Consider the following 19,243-nt stretch of genomic DNA (forward strand, 5'->3'; position numbering starts at 1 on the left):
TTCAAAAAAAAAAAAAAAGATCTTGCAGACATACCAGTTAGTCTGCAAGGAGTTATTAAAAGAGAAGCGATCATATATATATATATATATATATAATGCTTATAACTTAAAGATAAATGGAGAATAAACTTTGACAAGTTTATTAACGTGAAACGTCTAGTATTATATAGCAGCAACCGCCATGAGCAGGATATTTGGGTTCATTCTTCTCTGAAATATTGCAGAACCAAAAATTCAACGCCATCGTTTTGGACTTTGTCAACAAATTTCATGGGCTACAGCCTATACACCCACTACTCCTTTTCTTTCTTTTGCTTTGCGAAATTGATGTGGCATATAATAATGGTTTAAAATTTCACAGGCGGCACTCTACCATGCACTATGATTTTCCTTGATTGGCTACGTGATTTAATTTAAAATGCCAAGGAAAGGATAAGATCAAAGTGAATCTGCCCCAGTATTTTCAGACTAAAAACTATATTAATTAATTGTTCAATTACAATGGTAAGTATAACTAATAAATCTCGCTTCAGATATAATAACTATCTGCAAGATTGCCATTAGTTGGATAGTCTAAATAACTAGAAAACAAAGTAATTTGGAAGACTCCAATTGAAAAAAAAAAAAAAAAGGTTGTACTTGTACCCAATACATAAGAATTAATTTGACAGGTACACTGTAATATATTAATAAAATCTGCATTGATAAATGCAAAACTTTATTGTAAGTATGACACATCTGTTCAAAGGATATGTTCAAGGGAATTATATACTAAAATCCTTGTTTTGGTCTTGGGGTCTTGTCCGAGATTTGCTACAATACATTCTCCTCACCATTTTCCCACCATCTTTCCTCTTTTAAAATCTTGAATTTTTCAAAAAATAAAACAATCGACTACTTAATTCCTGGATGAGGTGGACTCCGGCAAGCGTTGCCGGAGATATCCTGGTCCCACTTGGCTTTGAACAGGGCATTTCTCAACATTCAGATAATTAATAGTCGGCTAGGAAGTCTATCATCATGTGGCCTTGCCGCCTCAACTCCTCAGGGGCTAGTGTGGATTTTGGGTCCTTTGCAGCTGACGACATTGTTGGTAGTATTTAACGAAAAATAGGATAAGAAAATAGATTGGCACAATGCAAGGAGACTATTTGCAAACCACCCATTTCTAAATGGACAAAAATTTCGTTCGGAGGAAATTTCCTTCAACTTAGTATAATAAATATCAAGTGTCATCTCTCATATGTTTTTTTTTTTTTTTTTTTTTTAATTTTAATATTTTAAGAGTCATTTATTATCATTTCACTAATTTACGAGCCAAAACATTAATTTTTAGAAAACCCGAACATGTTGAATAACACTTGTCATTTATTATAATAAATTGAAGGAAATTTGTGTCATTTCTAAATATCTACTGAGACACTTATTCACAACCAGCACTCCCCTAGAGAGATGGAAAGAATAAAACCTCATTCAAAGAATCAAAGTTAAGTGAGCAATTGCTGCTGCAATGCCTATACAACAAGACATTACAAAAATTAAAAGTTTAATATCTTAAATTGAGAGTTTTTGAACATTAGAGAGGTAATTAACGTCAAAACGCGTGGAAGTTCTTGAGGATTTTGTAAAGTTTCCCTAAAAACAAGTTGGATTATATAGTTGTTTAACAACTTATTTTTAAGGGTAAACATAAAATTCAGAAAAAATAAAAAATAAAAAAAAAATTCATGAATAAAAGCAGGTGAACAATTATTTTTATTTCCCGTAGGCTTGAACATTTAAATCATTTTTTTTCTTTATAAAAATGTTCTCTTTTTTTTTTTTTTCTTTAAATTTTTGCATTAAAGGAAGAAATTCTTTAGATTTAACAGTGAAGCTTCGTTTATATATATAAAATAAAGAAATTTTTTATCTTCTAATTTTCATTTTTTGTTCTTTTTGAAACTCCTCATATGTAAGTTAAAATAAGAAAGACATTCACATTTTATTTTAGAACTTTGCGTAGAAATGCTAGATTATTCAAAGCTAAGTGCTAGGGTTCATACCATATTCAAACCCAGCCCATTTATTTAAACGGATTAGACCCGTCATCCATCGATCTTAACTCGCTAATTTCGTGTTGAGTTCTCAAGTAATGTAAAAAATTGTCAACCTTAAACCGAACCAAGTTTTACCAACTATGAATGTTAGAGTGCATTTAGCATTACAATTTCGTAAATCAAAAGTGTGATGTGAAATAAAACCGCATAAAACGTGTTGTTTGAGAGTATGTTATTAAAATTGCAATTTGAAATCGTAAAAAAAAATGCATTTTAAAATCCCAAGCAAGAGAATGCATTTTTAAAAACACACCATTTAAAGGTTAAACTAAGATTTTAAAAGTTAAACGTTTTTATCAAACGTTTAATTTCATTTTTAAAAATCGTGTTTTCAAATCACACATTTTAAAGTCACAAATCTAAATAAATCCATAGATGTCCGCTTTTTACCATTATCTGTTGCTAATTTATGTTTTGCGTACAAAATTAAAAAGTATATTTATATCTTAAAATTATTGTTGGCATATATTTATTAAAATTATTGTTGACAAAATAGCCAATGGCTCTTGTTAAAATTAAATATGCTGTTTAGTTTTCTTTTAATTGGAAAAGGATAAAAAAGCATCAACGAAAGTGATGTCAAATGGAGAAAACCAAACATTTTTCAAATTAAAATTGACCATAAATTCCTAATCCAGCGTGTTAATTAGTATGCATATAATTTAATGATTTATTCCGTTAACTAAGCTACAAGAAAGAGAACAGAAACAACGGCTTTCTTGGTCTTATCTAACTGCTATTGGTAGATGTAGATATAACAATTCATCCTCAAAAGAGCTAATTATTTACTGCCCAGGGACTCAAGGCCACAACAGCCAATTTTGTGCGGAATGGCATAAATCAAGATATCAGCAAAATAGCAGAACATAAAAGTCAATTTACATTTGAAGTTTCGGCGCCCATATGGAAGAAGTAATCTAGGGTGTCCAAAAAGCCGCAGGCGAATAGAAAAACGCCACGTCATGGAAGACGGTTATAAAGGAGCCTTCCCTCACTCTCTTCTCTTACTCTGTTTCTTTTGGTGATCGCCGTTTACTCTATTTCCTCTGATCACCGCCGTTCTGTCGCTAGGTTTTCTTGGTTTTTTGACTCTTTGGATCATTGGGTTCTTCTCCGAACTCATCTCTCTGGGTTTCACAAGCTCACTCTCTGCTCTCAACCTCTCACCAACAGAATTTTTCTTTCACTGCCATGTCTTCGTCTTCACAGAACACGACTACTAGGTACCTTTTTTTCTTGGGTTTTCTTTGAAATTTTTCTTTGGTTGTTGTGGGTTCGTTTTTATGGGGCTTTGCGGAGGAGTGGGTATTGTGTATTTGATATTTTTGTGTTGTGGGTTGGTTTTTCTGGGGTTTTTGGGAAGGAGTGGTTATTTGTGTGTTGTTTTCTGGGGTTTTGAAAAATTCAATTTTTTGTCTCTTGGATCTTTGGGTTTTCCGCTGTTTATCTGTACGTGTTGTTGGTTAGGGTTCTTCTTTCAACTTTTGAATTTAATATATACGGCTCTTTCAAGTTTTACTCATGAAACACCCACTACGTATGTAAGTTAAGAATGAAAGGAACATGTTTGTGATGTTGTTTGTTGGGAATAAGAGCTGTACGTAAGTTAACGGCCTCTGTTTTTGGTTTTTTGGCTTGATTGCTTCCTTTTGTTGTGCAATACTGTTGAACAATTTTTTTTCATAGAACTTTTCAAATATGCCTACGTGTGAGATAAATCTGTTCTTTTATATTTCTAGGAAGAGGAAGTCTCGGAGTAAAGCTGAGGGATCTATGTCTGTGGTTGAGACTCTTGCCAAGTGGAAAGAGAATCAGACCCAGCTGGACTCTAAACCAATTCTGAAAATGCAAGGCATTGGGTCAAAGAAAGGATGCATGAAAGGAAAAGGAGGGCCTGAGAACTCAAAATGCATGTACAGAGGAGTAAGGCAAAGGACTTGGGGCAAATGGGTTGTAGAAATCCGAGAGCCAAACGGAGGGAAGAGGCGTTGGCTCGGTACTTTTACAAACTCTGTGGAAGCTGCTCTTGCTTACGATGAAGCTGCGAGTACTATGTACGGCTCTCGTGCTCGCCTCAACTTTCCAGATTCTTGTTCAGCTACTACAACTTCATCAAGCATTTCTCCGGTAGAAACTCTAGCAGAGTTGGATTCAACAACGACGTCAAACTACTCTGACGTCTTTTCAGTCGAGGATATCACATCTGTTTCCTCCAACTTGATGAATGAGGATGGGGAAATCATTGCATTTGCTTACAATGAAGTTGCAAGGCCTACACTTGCAGCTAAGGACATCACACAAGTTTCTCCCAATGTGATGAATATGGATGGGGAAAGTGAATTGAGAGCTGATTCTACAACTACATCAAACCAATGTGAGATCTTTGCAGCTGAGGACATCACCCATGTTCCTCCTAATGCTCAACATGAGCAACAAACAGGTCATTTCATGGTCCACATGGATGAATTGCTGAACTTGGATGAATTTCCAGAGCTTTTCGATGATAATTCCCTTAGCGACATGGAATCACAATTACAATTTGATGCTGATCAGTTGGGGTTTCTAGATATCGACCAATGGGGAAAGCCACAAAATATTACGCACAGCTGCAAAATCTAATGAGGAACAGTTGGGGATGGGTGGATACTTTTGACTTGGGATTATCATATTTTGGATTTGAGGGTATACAAATTTTGTTTAAATTTGCGGATGTATATTCTTTATTGTTGATTCTTTGTAAGTGATTCTTTATAACAAAGTTTTATCGCTTCTCTTATTGGTCTTGTATAATACTATAATGTATATACCACAGACTTTGGTTCATGAATGATCTATTTTTCTCTTCTCTTCCTACATTGTTCATGCTTTGGGTTTGAAGTTTAACTGTCTCTAAGAACTCAGGCATTAGATCCATATGAACAAGTTTGATAGTACAGAAGAGCTTCCAGATGAGGTTATGAACAATGGCAACCAAGAGAACCTGAATGCACAGTAACATCTCTATTGCCACAATAACCTGTAAAGTGGTGCAAATTAATACATATAAACCTTAAAGCAATTGTGGACAAATAAACCTGATCACAATCACTAATTATTTTTCGAAGAATATTTATTGTCACCAAGGAGGTCTGGATCAATTGACATAGCACAGTAAGAGTCTTTTGACAAGTGACAATCACAACAGGGAGAGCCAGAGCAGTTTAGTTAGTCTTGAGAACATCATAAAAAGATGCAGGCCTCTTCTTAGACTTCAAGCAAAGTTCCTGAAACACATGAGAAGAGTAAATTAGATCTCAGTAATAAGCAATTTTTACAGCATGCCCTAGAAACCATCCATTTTCCTTCATTCAACAATTATAAAAGGACTGATACGATACCTCGATTGCAGAAGCCATGCGCAAAAGTGAAGCTTCACCCCATGGACGGCCTATTAGTTGCAAACCTATTGGAAGTCCTTGTTTATCATAACCCACCTGAAAGCATTGAAAAAATTGACCCAAAACATTATAATAACCCAACAAAATTGTAAACATAAAAGGCAGTTCACCAAATACTAGTATAATTCTCAACCAATTCATATTATAATAAACCGCTTGCTGATTAGTATATGATATGGAATGGGAGAACAAAATGCAAATATTTATTGGAGGTTTTCAACACCAATCCAGCTTGGGAAGTAGGCTTCAATTTATTTGCATTATAGAAGTCCAGATATGTTTTAAAAGTACCCTAAAAATATCTGTTATTCCTCCAATTATCCAGCATTTAATGTCCTACTCAAGGCAAGCAATAAGCAAAATTAAGAAAACCACTAGTTTTTCCTTTCGTTTACTTTTTTTTATTCTTCGGATTAAATTTTTATAGATTTTGCTTCCAAATGTATCAAGATTGGTGGGAGTTAAATTTCTTAATTGGTGATGGAGGTCGAAGTCTGTTTCTCTCATTTTGTAATTACCAAGGATGAAAGCTGAGCACCTGACAAACATAAACCATAGAGCACATCAGATAGGATTCTAAGAAAAAGATAGGCAACACTCACAGGCACAGAAATGGCAGGAAGTCCAAGAAGATTTGCTGCGATGATAAACCGCATAAGATAACCTGAATACAAGAGGAAGGTATGCACAAAAACTTTAAAAGATGGTGGAAGTGTAAAACTACAAACACATTACTTCAAATTTAGCAAAAATAGATATAAATTGGAGATAACTGAATGCACATTACTACAAATTTAGCAAAAATAGATATAAATTGGAGATAACTGAATGTTGAATGACTTAAAAGAAACATCCCTATTGTACAATCTCAAATTTTGGAAATTGGAGACAATTGAATTGATCACAATGAAAACAATACTGGGCATGTGCCTAATGTAAAACCTCAAATTTTGGAAGTTTAAGATAATTGAATCTATAATAACACAGAAGACACTAGACATCCACTCTATGTACAATCACGATGGGTCAATTTTAGTTTCAGAATTTGATGAATAATCTCAAAAGGCTTTCTGAATCTCATCCGGTGACATAACTAAATCTGTTCCACCCAACATAATTTTGGTACTATATTCAGATTAAGAGCATTAAGAGGTACATATACATTCATTACTGGACTAACATGCTACATGTGGCTAAAAGATGAAAGGGTAATTTGGTTTAGAGGACCAACGAAGGAGTATGGCAAGGGAATCTGGGAACATAGCCATCAAAATAAGGTTTCTTGGCATTCTGTAGAATTCTAATGCATGTTTGGTCAATTAAGGCCATCTAACTACAGGTCAAAGTTACAGTTGCAGGGTTGGAATGCCCAATAACCAAGGTCTTGCATGTCTTTTCTACTCAGAAACATTGAGAACCCATGAATGCAAATAGTCCACCGGAGCATGGTGGCACATCTCCATCTCTGTGAAGTTAAGCGTGAATGAATGTCGTCATTTGACACTGACATCTTACTTTTCCCCTCAGCTAGGCAGTGATTTTGTTTACTAAATCAAGATATCCGCAAACAATCCAGCAGGCAGCTGCAAAATGGCAATAATTTGCCATAATCTGTCCAGGCTAGCAAGATTTTCTAGCTTCTACTCCTAAAATAATACTGACAAAAGGTAGCTTCTACTCCTAAATAATACTGCCATTTTGCAAAACTTTAAGCCTTTGAGGCAACTGAGCTAGGAAAGGCATTAAGTTGTCCACGTTCCTTTAGTATCAAATATTCCAACATTAAGTGACATAAGATGCATGTAAAATTTTAAATTATCACATAATGACCTTTATATGACTTGTCCACGTTCCAAATTATACACAATAACAGAAACATGCATTGAGTTGTACATGTTCAATGCTTTCATTTGAATAATTGAAAATTTATAACAAGACCAATTATTATTTCGTAATAAAAATGTGACAGAAATTATAATAGAAGAAAAGAAATTAGGAGGAACATAAAGGCTCATGGCAATATATAGCTACTTAGAAACAAACATTTTGGCTAAAAATCATTTTCAAATTCATGCTTTTCAGTTGAGAGAACGACTACAATAGACAAAAAATAATTAGTCTTCTAAAGCTGCAATGTGGAATGCGGACCAACAAACCTGTAACCTGCATATCCGTCTCCCCATATTGAATTGCACTAGGAGGTATTATGGGGGCTGTCATGCTGTTAGCATAAGAAAACATATATTTGAAGTTATAAATTCTCAAAGAAAAATATAAATATGCTGCTAGAGGTAAACCAGCACACAAGTCAAATTAGTATTTTTCTTTGAAAAGCACATAGAGTAAAAGTAATAGCTAAAATTATTAAAAGAGGCAAATGACTATAGTGACTCACACTGATTAAAGCGGACCTAATTTCAGAATGCATATAATAAACCTATATATAAGCTTTGTCACAAGTATGCCTATAAAAAGATCATGATCAGGCTGGATCAGATATTTATCCAATATTTTATCTGAGATCAGAGTTGATACTATTAAAATCAATACTCTTCTTTCAAAAGCTGAAAAAAAGTGTGAGATTGTTATGTCTTAGATACAAAATCTATTTGGATCAACTTTGGCATGGATTGTAGTAAACCATATCCAAATTCCTCCTCAATTGATGATTTATTGTATATCATGATCCATTCATTAGCAGCATCGTTAACACTGCTTATCAGTTAGGCTTACATACCCAGTTGTTGGGGTCACTATGACATCAACCTTCTTGAAGATCTCCATATGATGGTACATAATCCTTCGCCTGAAGCAAACCATAAAGTAGTTAAAAGTAAACACAAACAAATATGATATCATAGTTTACACCAAGTAAAAAGAATATGAGTATCTCACTAACTAAATTTGACCTTAAATGAGGATGTGATACATGAATGAAGTACATTAGCTATTCCCAAAGGGTCATTTAGAGAAAGATGCAAGACGCATACAATCAACACTCTGAAGTTTTCTTATCATGCCATAGAATTGACAAGAAGATATCAACAATCATACATTTAGCAGACTCACTTTTGTGTATCATCATCTAGAATGAAAGCTAGAAAACCATATCTTTCTGAAGATGTATACAATTAGAGCTTCTTGAAATCACGTATAAAGCCAATCTTGCCTAATAAGAAACAAACGTGGAACTTAGCACTCATGAAATGCCTTCACAATCTGCTCACCAACGTGGGACTAACTTCCAAAAGTCTCACAACCACTCAAATCCCTAATATCCTTGATAGTGTTCAAGTCATGTTGCACAGTTACAGTGCTCTAGCGCCATATGATGTTACTAGGTTGCTTTCATACCATTTGTCACAACTCAGGAGAAGTGGCTAACCGCATCTGCACTACTACCCTAATAAGACTGGTGAAGTCACAATTGAAACTCCCAGAAATCACTTATAAAGCCAATCTCACCTAGTAAATAACCAATGTGAGACTTAGAACTGATGCAACACCTTCACAATCCACCCACCCAATGTGAGACTAACTTTCTAGGATGTCACAATAATCATGTGCATAAGAAAGAATAATGGAAGAATTCCAACCTCAAATGAATGTCAATTTAAAATTCAAACAATGGGATGTTAACCATGATAAATTTTAAACCAAATATATGCTTCTAATACAAGGTTCAGAATCTGATACATTTCCTAATCAAGTAATCATCATCCTGGAAAATAACATCATTCTCCAAACTTTTAGATGTCTAGAGTCGCTGCACGGGTCCTCCCCACAGTAATCCTCTCTATTCAAAACAAATAATTTGCAGTCTTTCACATCCAGCACATTTCATAAAATCCCTTGCGAAAGGGGAAGAGGCGGAAAAGAAAATGAACATGTACAGGACAATGAAAGAAAGCATACATTAATGATTCAAAATGGGAGCCAGACAATAAACCTTTAATGTCTTAAGATAATTACATAGAAGTTCCATTTCTGAATGTCATATGTCTATAAAGAGGGAGAACCAATTTCTGTTTTATGAAAGATCATAACATTATTGGCCATCCACGAGATTTTGTTAACTATACCATGCTCGTAAGGATTTGGACACTTGTGCCATAATGTAAAGAATCAAATATCTGAAACACATACAGGTTAAATTCCAAAAGAGAAGTTGTGAATTGTTCTGATCATTATTTGCCTCACCTAAGACACTGGGCAGCAACATAGTCTGATGCAGTAAATGATTGAAAAAGCGCCAAACTAGTACGAGTATCATATGTCATTCTCACATCTTTCCTACAGAGACAAAAGGTGGGAGACCATATCAATTTAAATATCATCCTGAGTTATTTCTACTTTTGGTAGATAATGTCATCCTTAGACAACAATATCAATCATTTTGAACAATTCCAATAACTCTGGAAAAACTATGTTCTACTTTGGGTATACAATAAACCTACTCATTAATGTACCCTCAAAGAAGGCAAAGAAACCTACCCATCATCACAATCAGGATTTACAGAGCACAGCATTTCAGATCCAATTGAAACAAGATGAGAATTACGCATCTCATGGAGCTCAGGTATAACAATCTCCACCATCTTGAAAAATAATTAGTTAAATATGAAGTACCTCATCATAGAATGGCTACAAAAACATGTTAATTCTCAATTTCAAAAGTAGTATCTCAGCAAAGAATAAGCATGTCAAATTTAATGCAGAATAACATGGACTTACTTCACAACCATGGGTTTTGCACAACAGATCTAGAACATCTTCACACTTATCAGAGATATCAGTCGAATTTACATCATTAAACCACTGCAATGGAATCATATATCCTTAAAATTAGATCTGGCATCTAAAGCAATTAAATCTAATGTACTTCAGTGAAAACTAACGTGAGATTACCGCTGTGTACTTTCCCAGTCGCAATGATCCCAAAGCATTTAAACCATCATATGATGACAGTATGGGCAAACAAGGTACGGACTACAAATCAAAGTAAAAAAGAAACATTTAAATGTGAGATACAGAAAAGATATAAATAAATAAAGATGCAAACTTATCAATAGTTTAGAGGGATAAAAGTTAGCAAAACATATCTCAGGCATGCATATACAGAACTAATGATACTTAGCAAAAAAGATATAGACAATTTCAACTAGATGCACATAACAATTGAAAGAAATGAAAAAGGACCACATAAGTCAACTAAGCTTTGAACCAAGTGGGGAAATACAAAAGGCCAAATGAGTGACTGAAAATTTGGTTATTGTTAGAAATGGGTCTTGGGCTTAACTCAACCCAAAAGCTAGCTCAAGAGTTGAGGTTTCCCCTCACCTTATAAATGGACAATCTCCTTAATACCCAGGCAATGTGGGACTTCCAACACGCCCCCTCACGTGTGGCGGGAGGACATCCAAGCCAACACGTGCGACAATGGGTGACTGTGGGCCACAGCCAATTAATTGGGTTAGGCTCTGATACCATGTTAGAAATGGGTCTTGGGCTTAACTCAACCCAAAAGCTAGCTCAAGAGTTGAGGTTTCCCCTCACCTTATAAATGGACAATCTCCTTAATACCCAGGCAATGTGGGACTTCCAACAGTTATCTATAAACTGAAGTAAATATTAGAAGACCAAAATCACAAATAAACATCGTAGAAACACTGAAAAAAAAAAATCTTGGTAATCTACACTAATGCAAGATTAGAAGGATCATTAATTCTATAGCCACTATGAATTCCAAATAATAAAAAATTTGTTGCAACTAATGAGGAATGTATCTTTCCTTCTATGCCATGATTCTCTTCATCCCATATTAATAGTCCTCTATTTCATTTTGGATGCCCTAAAGTATTGTCTACTTTGAAAAGTCAATGGATACAATTTTAATAATTTTCCTAACTTACCTTTTACTTTATTTGAAAATTCAACACCCATTTTAATTTGCTTTATATGAATTTGAATTAAGGATTAATGAAAGTGCATTAAATGATGACCTCTCAAAAAGTTGGATTTTCTAAACAGGATCAACAATAATAGGAAGGAGGGAAAATTCGTTTATTGGCTAATAGTGAGACTTCTAGTCAAGTGATTCAGGCCTTAAAAAGTAGATAGATAGAGTTGGTAAACTTGTGCATTATTTTGACAGGCAATAAGGTTTATTAAAAGTTACCGGTCTCAAACTAATTCTATCTGCAGGAGAGGAGCCCAAGATTGCTGCATACCTGATAAATTATCAATGCAATCAGAACAAATTAAGGGAGTAACCAATGTTTTCAACCAAATGGTTATTTACTGCTCACTGTAACCAAAGCAATAGTTTACAACATGCATGCATCACGCAGTGATGTAATGCACAAGAATGGGACTTAATGAAACAGTTCCAAATAATTGAGACTGAAGAAAAAGATTATGCGCTTTAACTCATCTCAGTATTCTATAATATCCTACACAATTGACATTTTAATTTTGAAGAAAACTGAAATGATTCATGAGTTACACAACAGAGAGAAAAGATATTTATGTTGCAAAACTTAGCTGTGTTTCACTGAAACTGACAACATAACAACAATAGTAAGTGGTAATGAAATAAAATTTGTGAGGGTTTTTTTTTTAATCACAAACAATTCCATTGAGAGACAGAAACTAAGCATAACCCAAAGTAGTGATGAACATCTGCACAAGCATGAAGTGCTTACACTAGCATGACATCCTCCACTGTTGATGCAATTGGTCCAAGAATTTCCACAGTCCCACAATCACATGTGCATCTACAAAAGAAAAGGTTCCCAATATGACAATTTCAATCACTCATATATAAAAAACTCGACCTATAGCATGAAAATTACCGTTAGTACATTAATGCCATCAAACAAATATTCAACATGTGAATAATTGAGGACTCCTAGTTTTTCCCATTTGCCATCTTTCAAGGATCACATTGATGAACACTGACGCATTAGTCAGACTTGATGGATCCCAAACTAAATAGAAATTTATGGAAAATACAAAAGCATGATATTCATTAAACCCTTATGCATAATGATGTCAAATTTAATATGATGCAAGATAAATCCCATTATAGATTTCTCTAACACATAATTGTGCCAAACATATTTTGATTTAATAGATATTTATAGAAGAAAAAAATGATTAATGCAGATTCTAGGTAAAAATGCTGAAAACTAAAATGAAGCATGTAATAAAGCAAGTGATAAAACAAGGACGCACACCAAAATAGAAGAGAAATGATAAAAATCATTCTCTCAACCATCTCTGTATAGTGAATGAGTAAATCTACCATTGAATTTTTGTGAGACCCACATGAGTCAACAAATCCAACGGTGGATCATTTGCAAAAAGATATGGTTGAAAGATGGATGAGAGAATGATGTGTAACATGCCTCTAAATAGAATAAGGTTAAGGAAAGTTTTAGTCGACTATGGTCCGAGACAGCAGAATCAGAAAAAAAGTGTTTCATCTCCCAAATAAAAAACATCCTTGAACTGCTAAAGAGAGTAGATCGATATCCACTTGAATCCTATAACGAGTTAGATGCTGAAAAAGGCAGTCTTCAGTTTTTCATCCTAAATACAAAGATGTCAGAGTTCAGTGAGATGTTTCATCTATTATATCTATAACAAGCAGGCCTACTTGAACTATTCCTGCGGCAGCATAGAGGATTTTTTTCTACCTCAAGTCTTCTCTTGAGAAAGAAAATTGTTTATATTCCTAATTAACACAAAGTTTTATACATATATCTGACTGAAGATCGATCATCGTACAGCCAGTAAAGAAAGCCCCATGATAATGCCTTGAATGTTGGATCTAAGCAATATCTGCTTCATCTAAAGACAGCCTCACAATTCTGAAAGGCTATGGATTAAATTTTCTGCAATGATTTAGGTTTACAACATTTCATATCTAGACAAAAGGCAGCAGGGTGGACCAGTACCCAATCATATATAAGTTTTACAAAAAAATGCTACTCCGACCTTGGTAATTTAGTTGTTCATTTCCATGCCACCCAACCATTCATAGACTTCAACATTGAATAGCAGGCCCTTTAATTTATAGGCTTCTTTATACTGCTCCCACACTCAAGTTCATTTTCATAAGTTCTTTAGTGACTATGCAATCAACTTTAATAGGAACACCCCAACTTAATGTACACTAATTTAAAGGCCATATTTATCTTTCCCTATGACTTGTCATAATCAATGAAGTAGTTGGTATTGACTAGCAGAGTCATCAGGTTTGGACCCTTTCCAGATCCTTACATCTATTCCTTTTTTTATGAGCAATAAGATCCTTACATCTAACATTATACCTAAGGGGGAGTGTAAATACTTAACGTGTTTATGAATTTTATACTGAATGGTATGCATTTATCAAGGTGTAGTTTCTGGTACAAGTTAGACTATCATGATTCTCAAGTCAACACACACATACACACACAAAAAAAAATAAAAAAAGGGAGGTACAGAACATATCTGTATAGATCATTTCCTTTTAGAAGATACTTGTCAAAAAAATATTTATCAAAAATCATTTCCTTTTAGAAGATACTCATTTTGCTTGGTAGGTTTCTTCTTCCTTCTCAGAAAAGGATTTAATGTTTAATAGAACAGAAATGCTACTCAGCATTCTCAAATATCCGTCTCTTAGCATTTTTTTCTATGTGGCACATTCACATCCACATTTTTAAAAAAAAAAATAAAAAATGAAAAGAAATATAACAAAGAGAATGCTAGACGATTGACACTCGAGAATGCTGAGTAGCATTTCTCTTAATAGAAACTCATTTTATCCTCCTTTTAGAAGATACTCATTTTTCTTGGTACGTATCTCTCCTTCCTTCTCAGAAAAGGATCTAATGTTCAATAGAAACTCATTTTATCCTACCTTACTTCCTCTGCCCTTTAGTTTTTACTTGTCTTTAACAAATTACATTACTTAATGAAAACATTTAAGCATGTAAATTCTACAAGTTCTAAAGATTTCTTCACCATGATTATCATCTTGATCATAATAAAAGACTTATCCCGATGACCACAAATCCAACCATTTTCTATCTACACCAGAAAATGGTTGTGGATGGTTCTGTAGCAACACCTGCCCCAAGCTCCCCTCACTACAAATGTTGAAATTACAACTGCCATCCATGCACTAGAACCACCTTGACTGTGTTCAAGATGACTGACCTACTGGAGGAATCAGAATTCAATAGACATCTAATTGAACTTTACAAGATAATCTCCAGTAACAAATGTACTGCTAAGTAAAAAGATATACCAGATACTTTCTGGAATCTGGGAAATATAATTGTTAGTTTTCAAGTTGTGAACATTATCTATTTCAGAAAAAAAAAAATGGTACAGAATATTAGAGATGTATTACCCTCGATCCCATGGTTAAAGGGCTTACCCTCTCATATCCGTCCGTCCATATGTTGTCTTTAAGCCCACTACTCCACAAAGGGAGGACGGAATACGGATTGAACCTGCCTTTTGACATTACGTATTAAACACATAAATTAGCAAAAAATAAATATATAATCACTAAGAAGCCAACATAATATATTTGCACAACCTCCGCCATCTGTTCCAAGTGCAGCAGAACACAGTCCAGAGGCTACAATTGCTGCTGGACCTGAGGAAGATCCACCTGTATATCTTTCAGGTGCATGAGGATTCCTTGTTGTCCTGCACTTCAAAATGCATCACTCAGAAAAACAATTATACATTAACTAGTAAGGGAGAAAACAATGGAACTGTGCAACAAATAAATTAAAATAGTCAGTTAATAATTTTATCAAAGTAACCCATAGGTAAAAGTCCATACCTAAGAATACAAACACAACAAACAAGGGTAATAACTAACATCAAGCACATGTATTCTATGAAATTATGAAATAAAGAGTAACACAAAAGATAATAGGTAGTTAGATTCCAAATGAGGTATGTAAGTACGCAAGTTTGAAAAGGAGTGGACATCATCTTTGTATATTTGTATTCTTTTATTCTCTTGTAAACATTCTAGTTCTCCATGTTGAAATTCTGACATGATTTCCTTTTGCCAGTGTCTCCAAAATTATAATGAACAGTATATGAAGGAAGGCCACTATATCTTCTACTCCATTAAAAGAAGATTTGACCCTAATTGAAGGATTAAAGATATCTATGATGCCAGATTTGCATACCTCTTCATTGCGATGACTAATAACAATTGAAGATTTCTTCAAGCTACTATTTTCTGCCTATTTATCCGTGTAGGAAAAATTTGTAACCCAATATGATGTGAAATAATTGTCTGGAAAACCTAACATGTTCAGTTCATAGAAAGCTAGGATTATGTTAGGTTGACTAAAAGACTTTTCTCTGTATGTAGCCTAGCCAAAGATTTGGCAACCCAGGACTACTCACGCGTCAGAGTTGGGCTTATATGGAAGCTATGTAAACAGGTTGATCCAAACACAACTGGTTTATAAACAGGTTGAACCCAGGCTATGCTTACCAACCTACCAACCTGCTTAATTAGATTTTACCAGGCTCAAAGTTCAAGCCCTGTCCAGATTGAACTGGTTCCAGCTTGCAATTCCCCAATCAAATTACAAGCATAGTGGCTGGCACATTCCTCTGAATTCCCACATATAACGGTAGAATCTCAAGCAATGGTTTACATTAAAGATGACTTGAGTTTGATTTTGGTTTCAAGACAGCAATAATTGGGGGTGCAAGCATATTTTCCTTTCATCGATTTTTTTTTTCTATTTGAGTGTAAAGCTGAAGATTTTGACAGCTGTTCAAATATTCATAAGACAAAATTAAAGAGTTTCGACTTCTTCAAAGCCTTGTGCTCCCCTCCCATATGAGAGACAAACGGAGCAGGCAATCAGTCTAAGACCTCTTCATAACTGTACATTTTGTACCTTCAAGAATTGTTTCAAACAATAGGAATATAGTGATGTCAAAAGGTTGAGTGGAAGACTCTGCAGAATATTTTTCAACATTTAGGAAGGCTATTAAGGATAATTTGGTTGATATTACAAAAATTTGATTTATTCCCATTAGCTGATTAGCTCTTAAATATATTGACAATATTTAACAACTTAACCTAAGAAAATTTATACACAAGTCATCTTAGAAAGATCATTGGATTAAGAATGTTCTGTAGCTCGCAGCATATTTCCAACAAGGATAATAAAGGGTTTGCCATATGCTGAGATCGTTCTATATCATTAAATGCATTTAAACTACTAAGAATACCAAGTAACAACTGGGTTCAACCTGAAGGATACATAATACCAGCCAAACAAAACTACCAGACACCTTAGTTAAGCCTTTCTTTTGCAGCGTCTACCACGTCAACATGTATTCTCAAGCACTCATGAACATGGCCACTATCCACCATTAATTTTCCAGTGATGGGAACAGATAATTTATCAATTAAAGCTCATTGATATTTCCGTGCCAGAGACAGAGTATCCATGTCAAACATCAACATAAGTGTCAAAATCTACATGATTTTAGCTGCCAGGCAATAAACTTACCCATAATTAGGATTATTTCCAGTCGTACCCATGCCAAATTCATGCATATTTGTCTTCCCTAAAAAGATTACACCACAGCTACGCAATTTTGAAACAGAAACCGCATCCTTTTTAACAGACCGAACCTCATGCAGCCATGTACTACCACCTGTCACCATAGCATCATATTTTATGTTTGCTAATACTTACAAGAATGTCTTACAGAGAAGAAATGTCCTTAATTATTTACCCTTAGATGGATGAGGAAGGCAATCTATATCATCCTTGATTGCCATGAAAATCCCGTCCAGTATAGACAATGGCTTTCCTGCACAACCAACATCCAGAAGTGCTTTATCTATTAATTGGGGTATATTTCCTCCAACAGTCAACACATTTATACATGACAAAAAACTTTATCCTAATCTGCAATTACTTCTTATAGGTAACAAAACTGCAAATAGCATCATATGCTTCAAAAACCTTCACAACTCACATTACCTTCCTCAAACCTTTGTGTAGAAGCTGCAGCTTGCTTCCTAACTTCCTCGGCATCAAATGAAATCAATAAAGGTGCCGGGGGCCTCTTACTGCCAAACTCCTCGATAATTGGGATGATGCGCTCTGCCACCTACATATTGAAATGGGAATGTTCGTTGTGTAATCCAGTTGAAAATAAACACAACTCCTCACAAAATAATAGCTATTTACCATATATGGGGTCACAAGCCTAGACCGGTAAGCATAAGCATAATCACGTATCTTCCAGTACTGGAATGGTAAAGCTTGATCCCCATTCCAGCGTCCAGCAAGATCATAATGTGGTAGACATTTCAAGGATGATTCAACTCGGTCTTCCGGTCCCCCATCCTCATCAACAGCAACAACCCCAGATTCCGGTTCTAAGTTAACATCACATTCATTGAATCATTTCATGCTCAAAGAATCCTACTTTAGTACACATGTTTTAAGCATTTCACTCTCTGTATCTTATTCGAAACAAATAATTGCAACCACATTCTACATCAATGGAGACACTTAATAAGCAGCCTCACATAAGTAACCATTGAACAGAAATCAAATATTTATTTCAACAGATTAATATGAAAAAAAAAAAAAAAAGAAACCTTGAGGAGGGAATTCAGGTTTAAACATGGGTGCTTCTGGGATCACAGTATTCCGCAGCATCTGTCCATTTTGTAAAAACATGGAGCCACCAATTCAGTTTCTTATAGTTAATCAACTTGTCATAAATTCAAGTTAAGAACTAAGAAAAGGCAAACGAATTTCTTGCACCAAAAAGAAAAGAAACAGACCTGAACGATTCTATTCTGCTTCTTCAAGTAAGATATGATCAAAGAACCTATCACCGGCGCTTCAATAATCCTAACGAACAACTTGAACACGAATCCTGTCAAATGTGGCGCTGCAAACAAGCCACAAACTCTTAGAAAAACAAACCCCAATTCATATTTATACGAAATTTAAGTATGTAAGCGACCTTGGATTGCTTCAGGCTCGTATTTGACGGTGGACAAGTCAACCTCCTCAGCAGGAACCATGACGCGCCTCTTTGCCATCCTGAAAAAAAAAGGAAACCCAAAAAAAAAAATTCAGAAATGGAAATCCAAACTGCTTCTTCTTCTCTTTCAGAGAGGCTTTGGATGATCAGAATTGGCATCACAAACCTTGCACAGAGAGAGAGAGAGAGAGAGAGAGAGAGAGAGGAGTCAGCGAGTGTAGGATAGGATGAGACGAAGTCAGTGAGCTGATGATCTTACTGTCATATAACGACGCTGCCGTCCACATGATGGCGTTGCTCTGCACTTAATGCCGTTCCCTGCCGTTACTGCCCCATTTCGGTTTCGAAATTCAGAGCCGTATAGCCTGCTTTTCAAAAGCTAGGAGCCTAGGAGGATATTAAATATACATTTAATTCTTTCTTTTTCACCCATAAATTAAATGACATTAATTTAACTTTTTAGAATAAGGGATAGTTTAATATAATTATAAGTAATTATCCTAGTCATATTTTAATGGAACAGGATCCTCTCCGGTTTAAATGAACTGAATAATACTATCCTATTAATTATAGTGAAAGATTATTTTTGTCTTTTCACTTTTTTATGAGACAAAAATGTCTTTCTATTATAACTAACCAGATATTCTC

The 19,243-nt window shown here is 34.8% G+C and overlaps 2 protein-coding genes across 3 annotated transcripts; one reads left to right on the top strand and one right to left on the bottom strand.

Moving 5' to 3' along the window:
• Window positions 1–3,134: 3,134 nt before the first annotated feature.
• Window positions 3,135–4,829, top strand: LOC132179861 (dehydration-responsive element-binding protein 2C-like). The gene is made up of 2 exons (XM_059592653.1): window positions 3,135–3,322; window positions 3,839–4,829. Exons 1-2 carry the CDS (start codon window positions 3,291–3,293, stop codon window positions 4,716–4,718), a joined length of 912 nt encoding a protein of 303 aa, XP_059448636.1. The 5' UTR covers window positions 3,135–3,290; the 3' UTR covers window positions 4,719–4,829.
• Window positions 4,830–5,075: 246 nt separating this feature from the next.
• LOC132177306 (fatty acid amide hydrolase) lies at window positions 5,076–18,868 on the bottom strand. Of its 2 annotated transcripts, XM_059589569.1 has the most exons (21): window positions 18,762–18,867; window positions 18,575–18,654; window positions 18,390–18,499; window positions 18,201–18,261; window positions 17,785–17,975; window positions 17,575–17,704; window positions 17,324–17,401; window positions 17,095–17,242; window positions 15,135–15,247; window positions 14,970–15,045; window positions 12,241–12,312; window positions 11,715–11,766; window positions 10,445–10,525; window positions 10,271–10,354; window positions 10,031–10,134; window positions 9,737–9,829; window positions 8,274–8,342; window positions 7,693–7,757; window positions 6,139–6,200; window positions 5,477–5,572; window positions 5,076–5,362 (listed from the first exon to the last, which is right to left on the bottom strand). In XM_059589569.1, exons 2-21 carry the CDS (start codon window positions 18,651–18,653, stop codon window positions 5,300–5,302), a joined length of 1,827 nt encoding a protein of 608 aa, XP_059445552.1. In that variant the 5' UTR covers window position 18,654; window positions 18,762–18,867; the 3' UTR covers window positions 5,076–5,299. The 2 variants fall into 2 exon arrangements, with proteins under 2 accessions (XP_059445552.1, XP_059445553.1); XM_059589570.1 differs by lacking the exons at window positions 5,076–5,362; window positions 7,693–7,757 and having other exon boundaries at window positions 5,482–5,572; window positions 18,762–18,868.
• Window positions 18,869–19,243: the final 375 nt, after the last annotated feature.

This window comes from Corylus avellana, chromosome ca4 (assembly GCF_901000735.1).
Source record: "Corylus avellana chromosome ca4, CavTom2PMs-1.0".
NCBI lineage: Eukaryota > Viridiplantae > Streptophyta > Magnoliopsida > Fagales > Betulaceae > Corylus > Corylus avellana.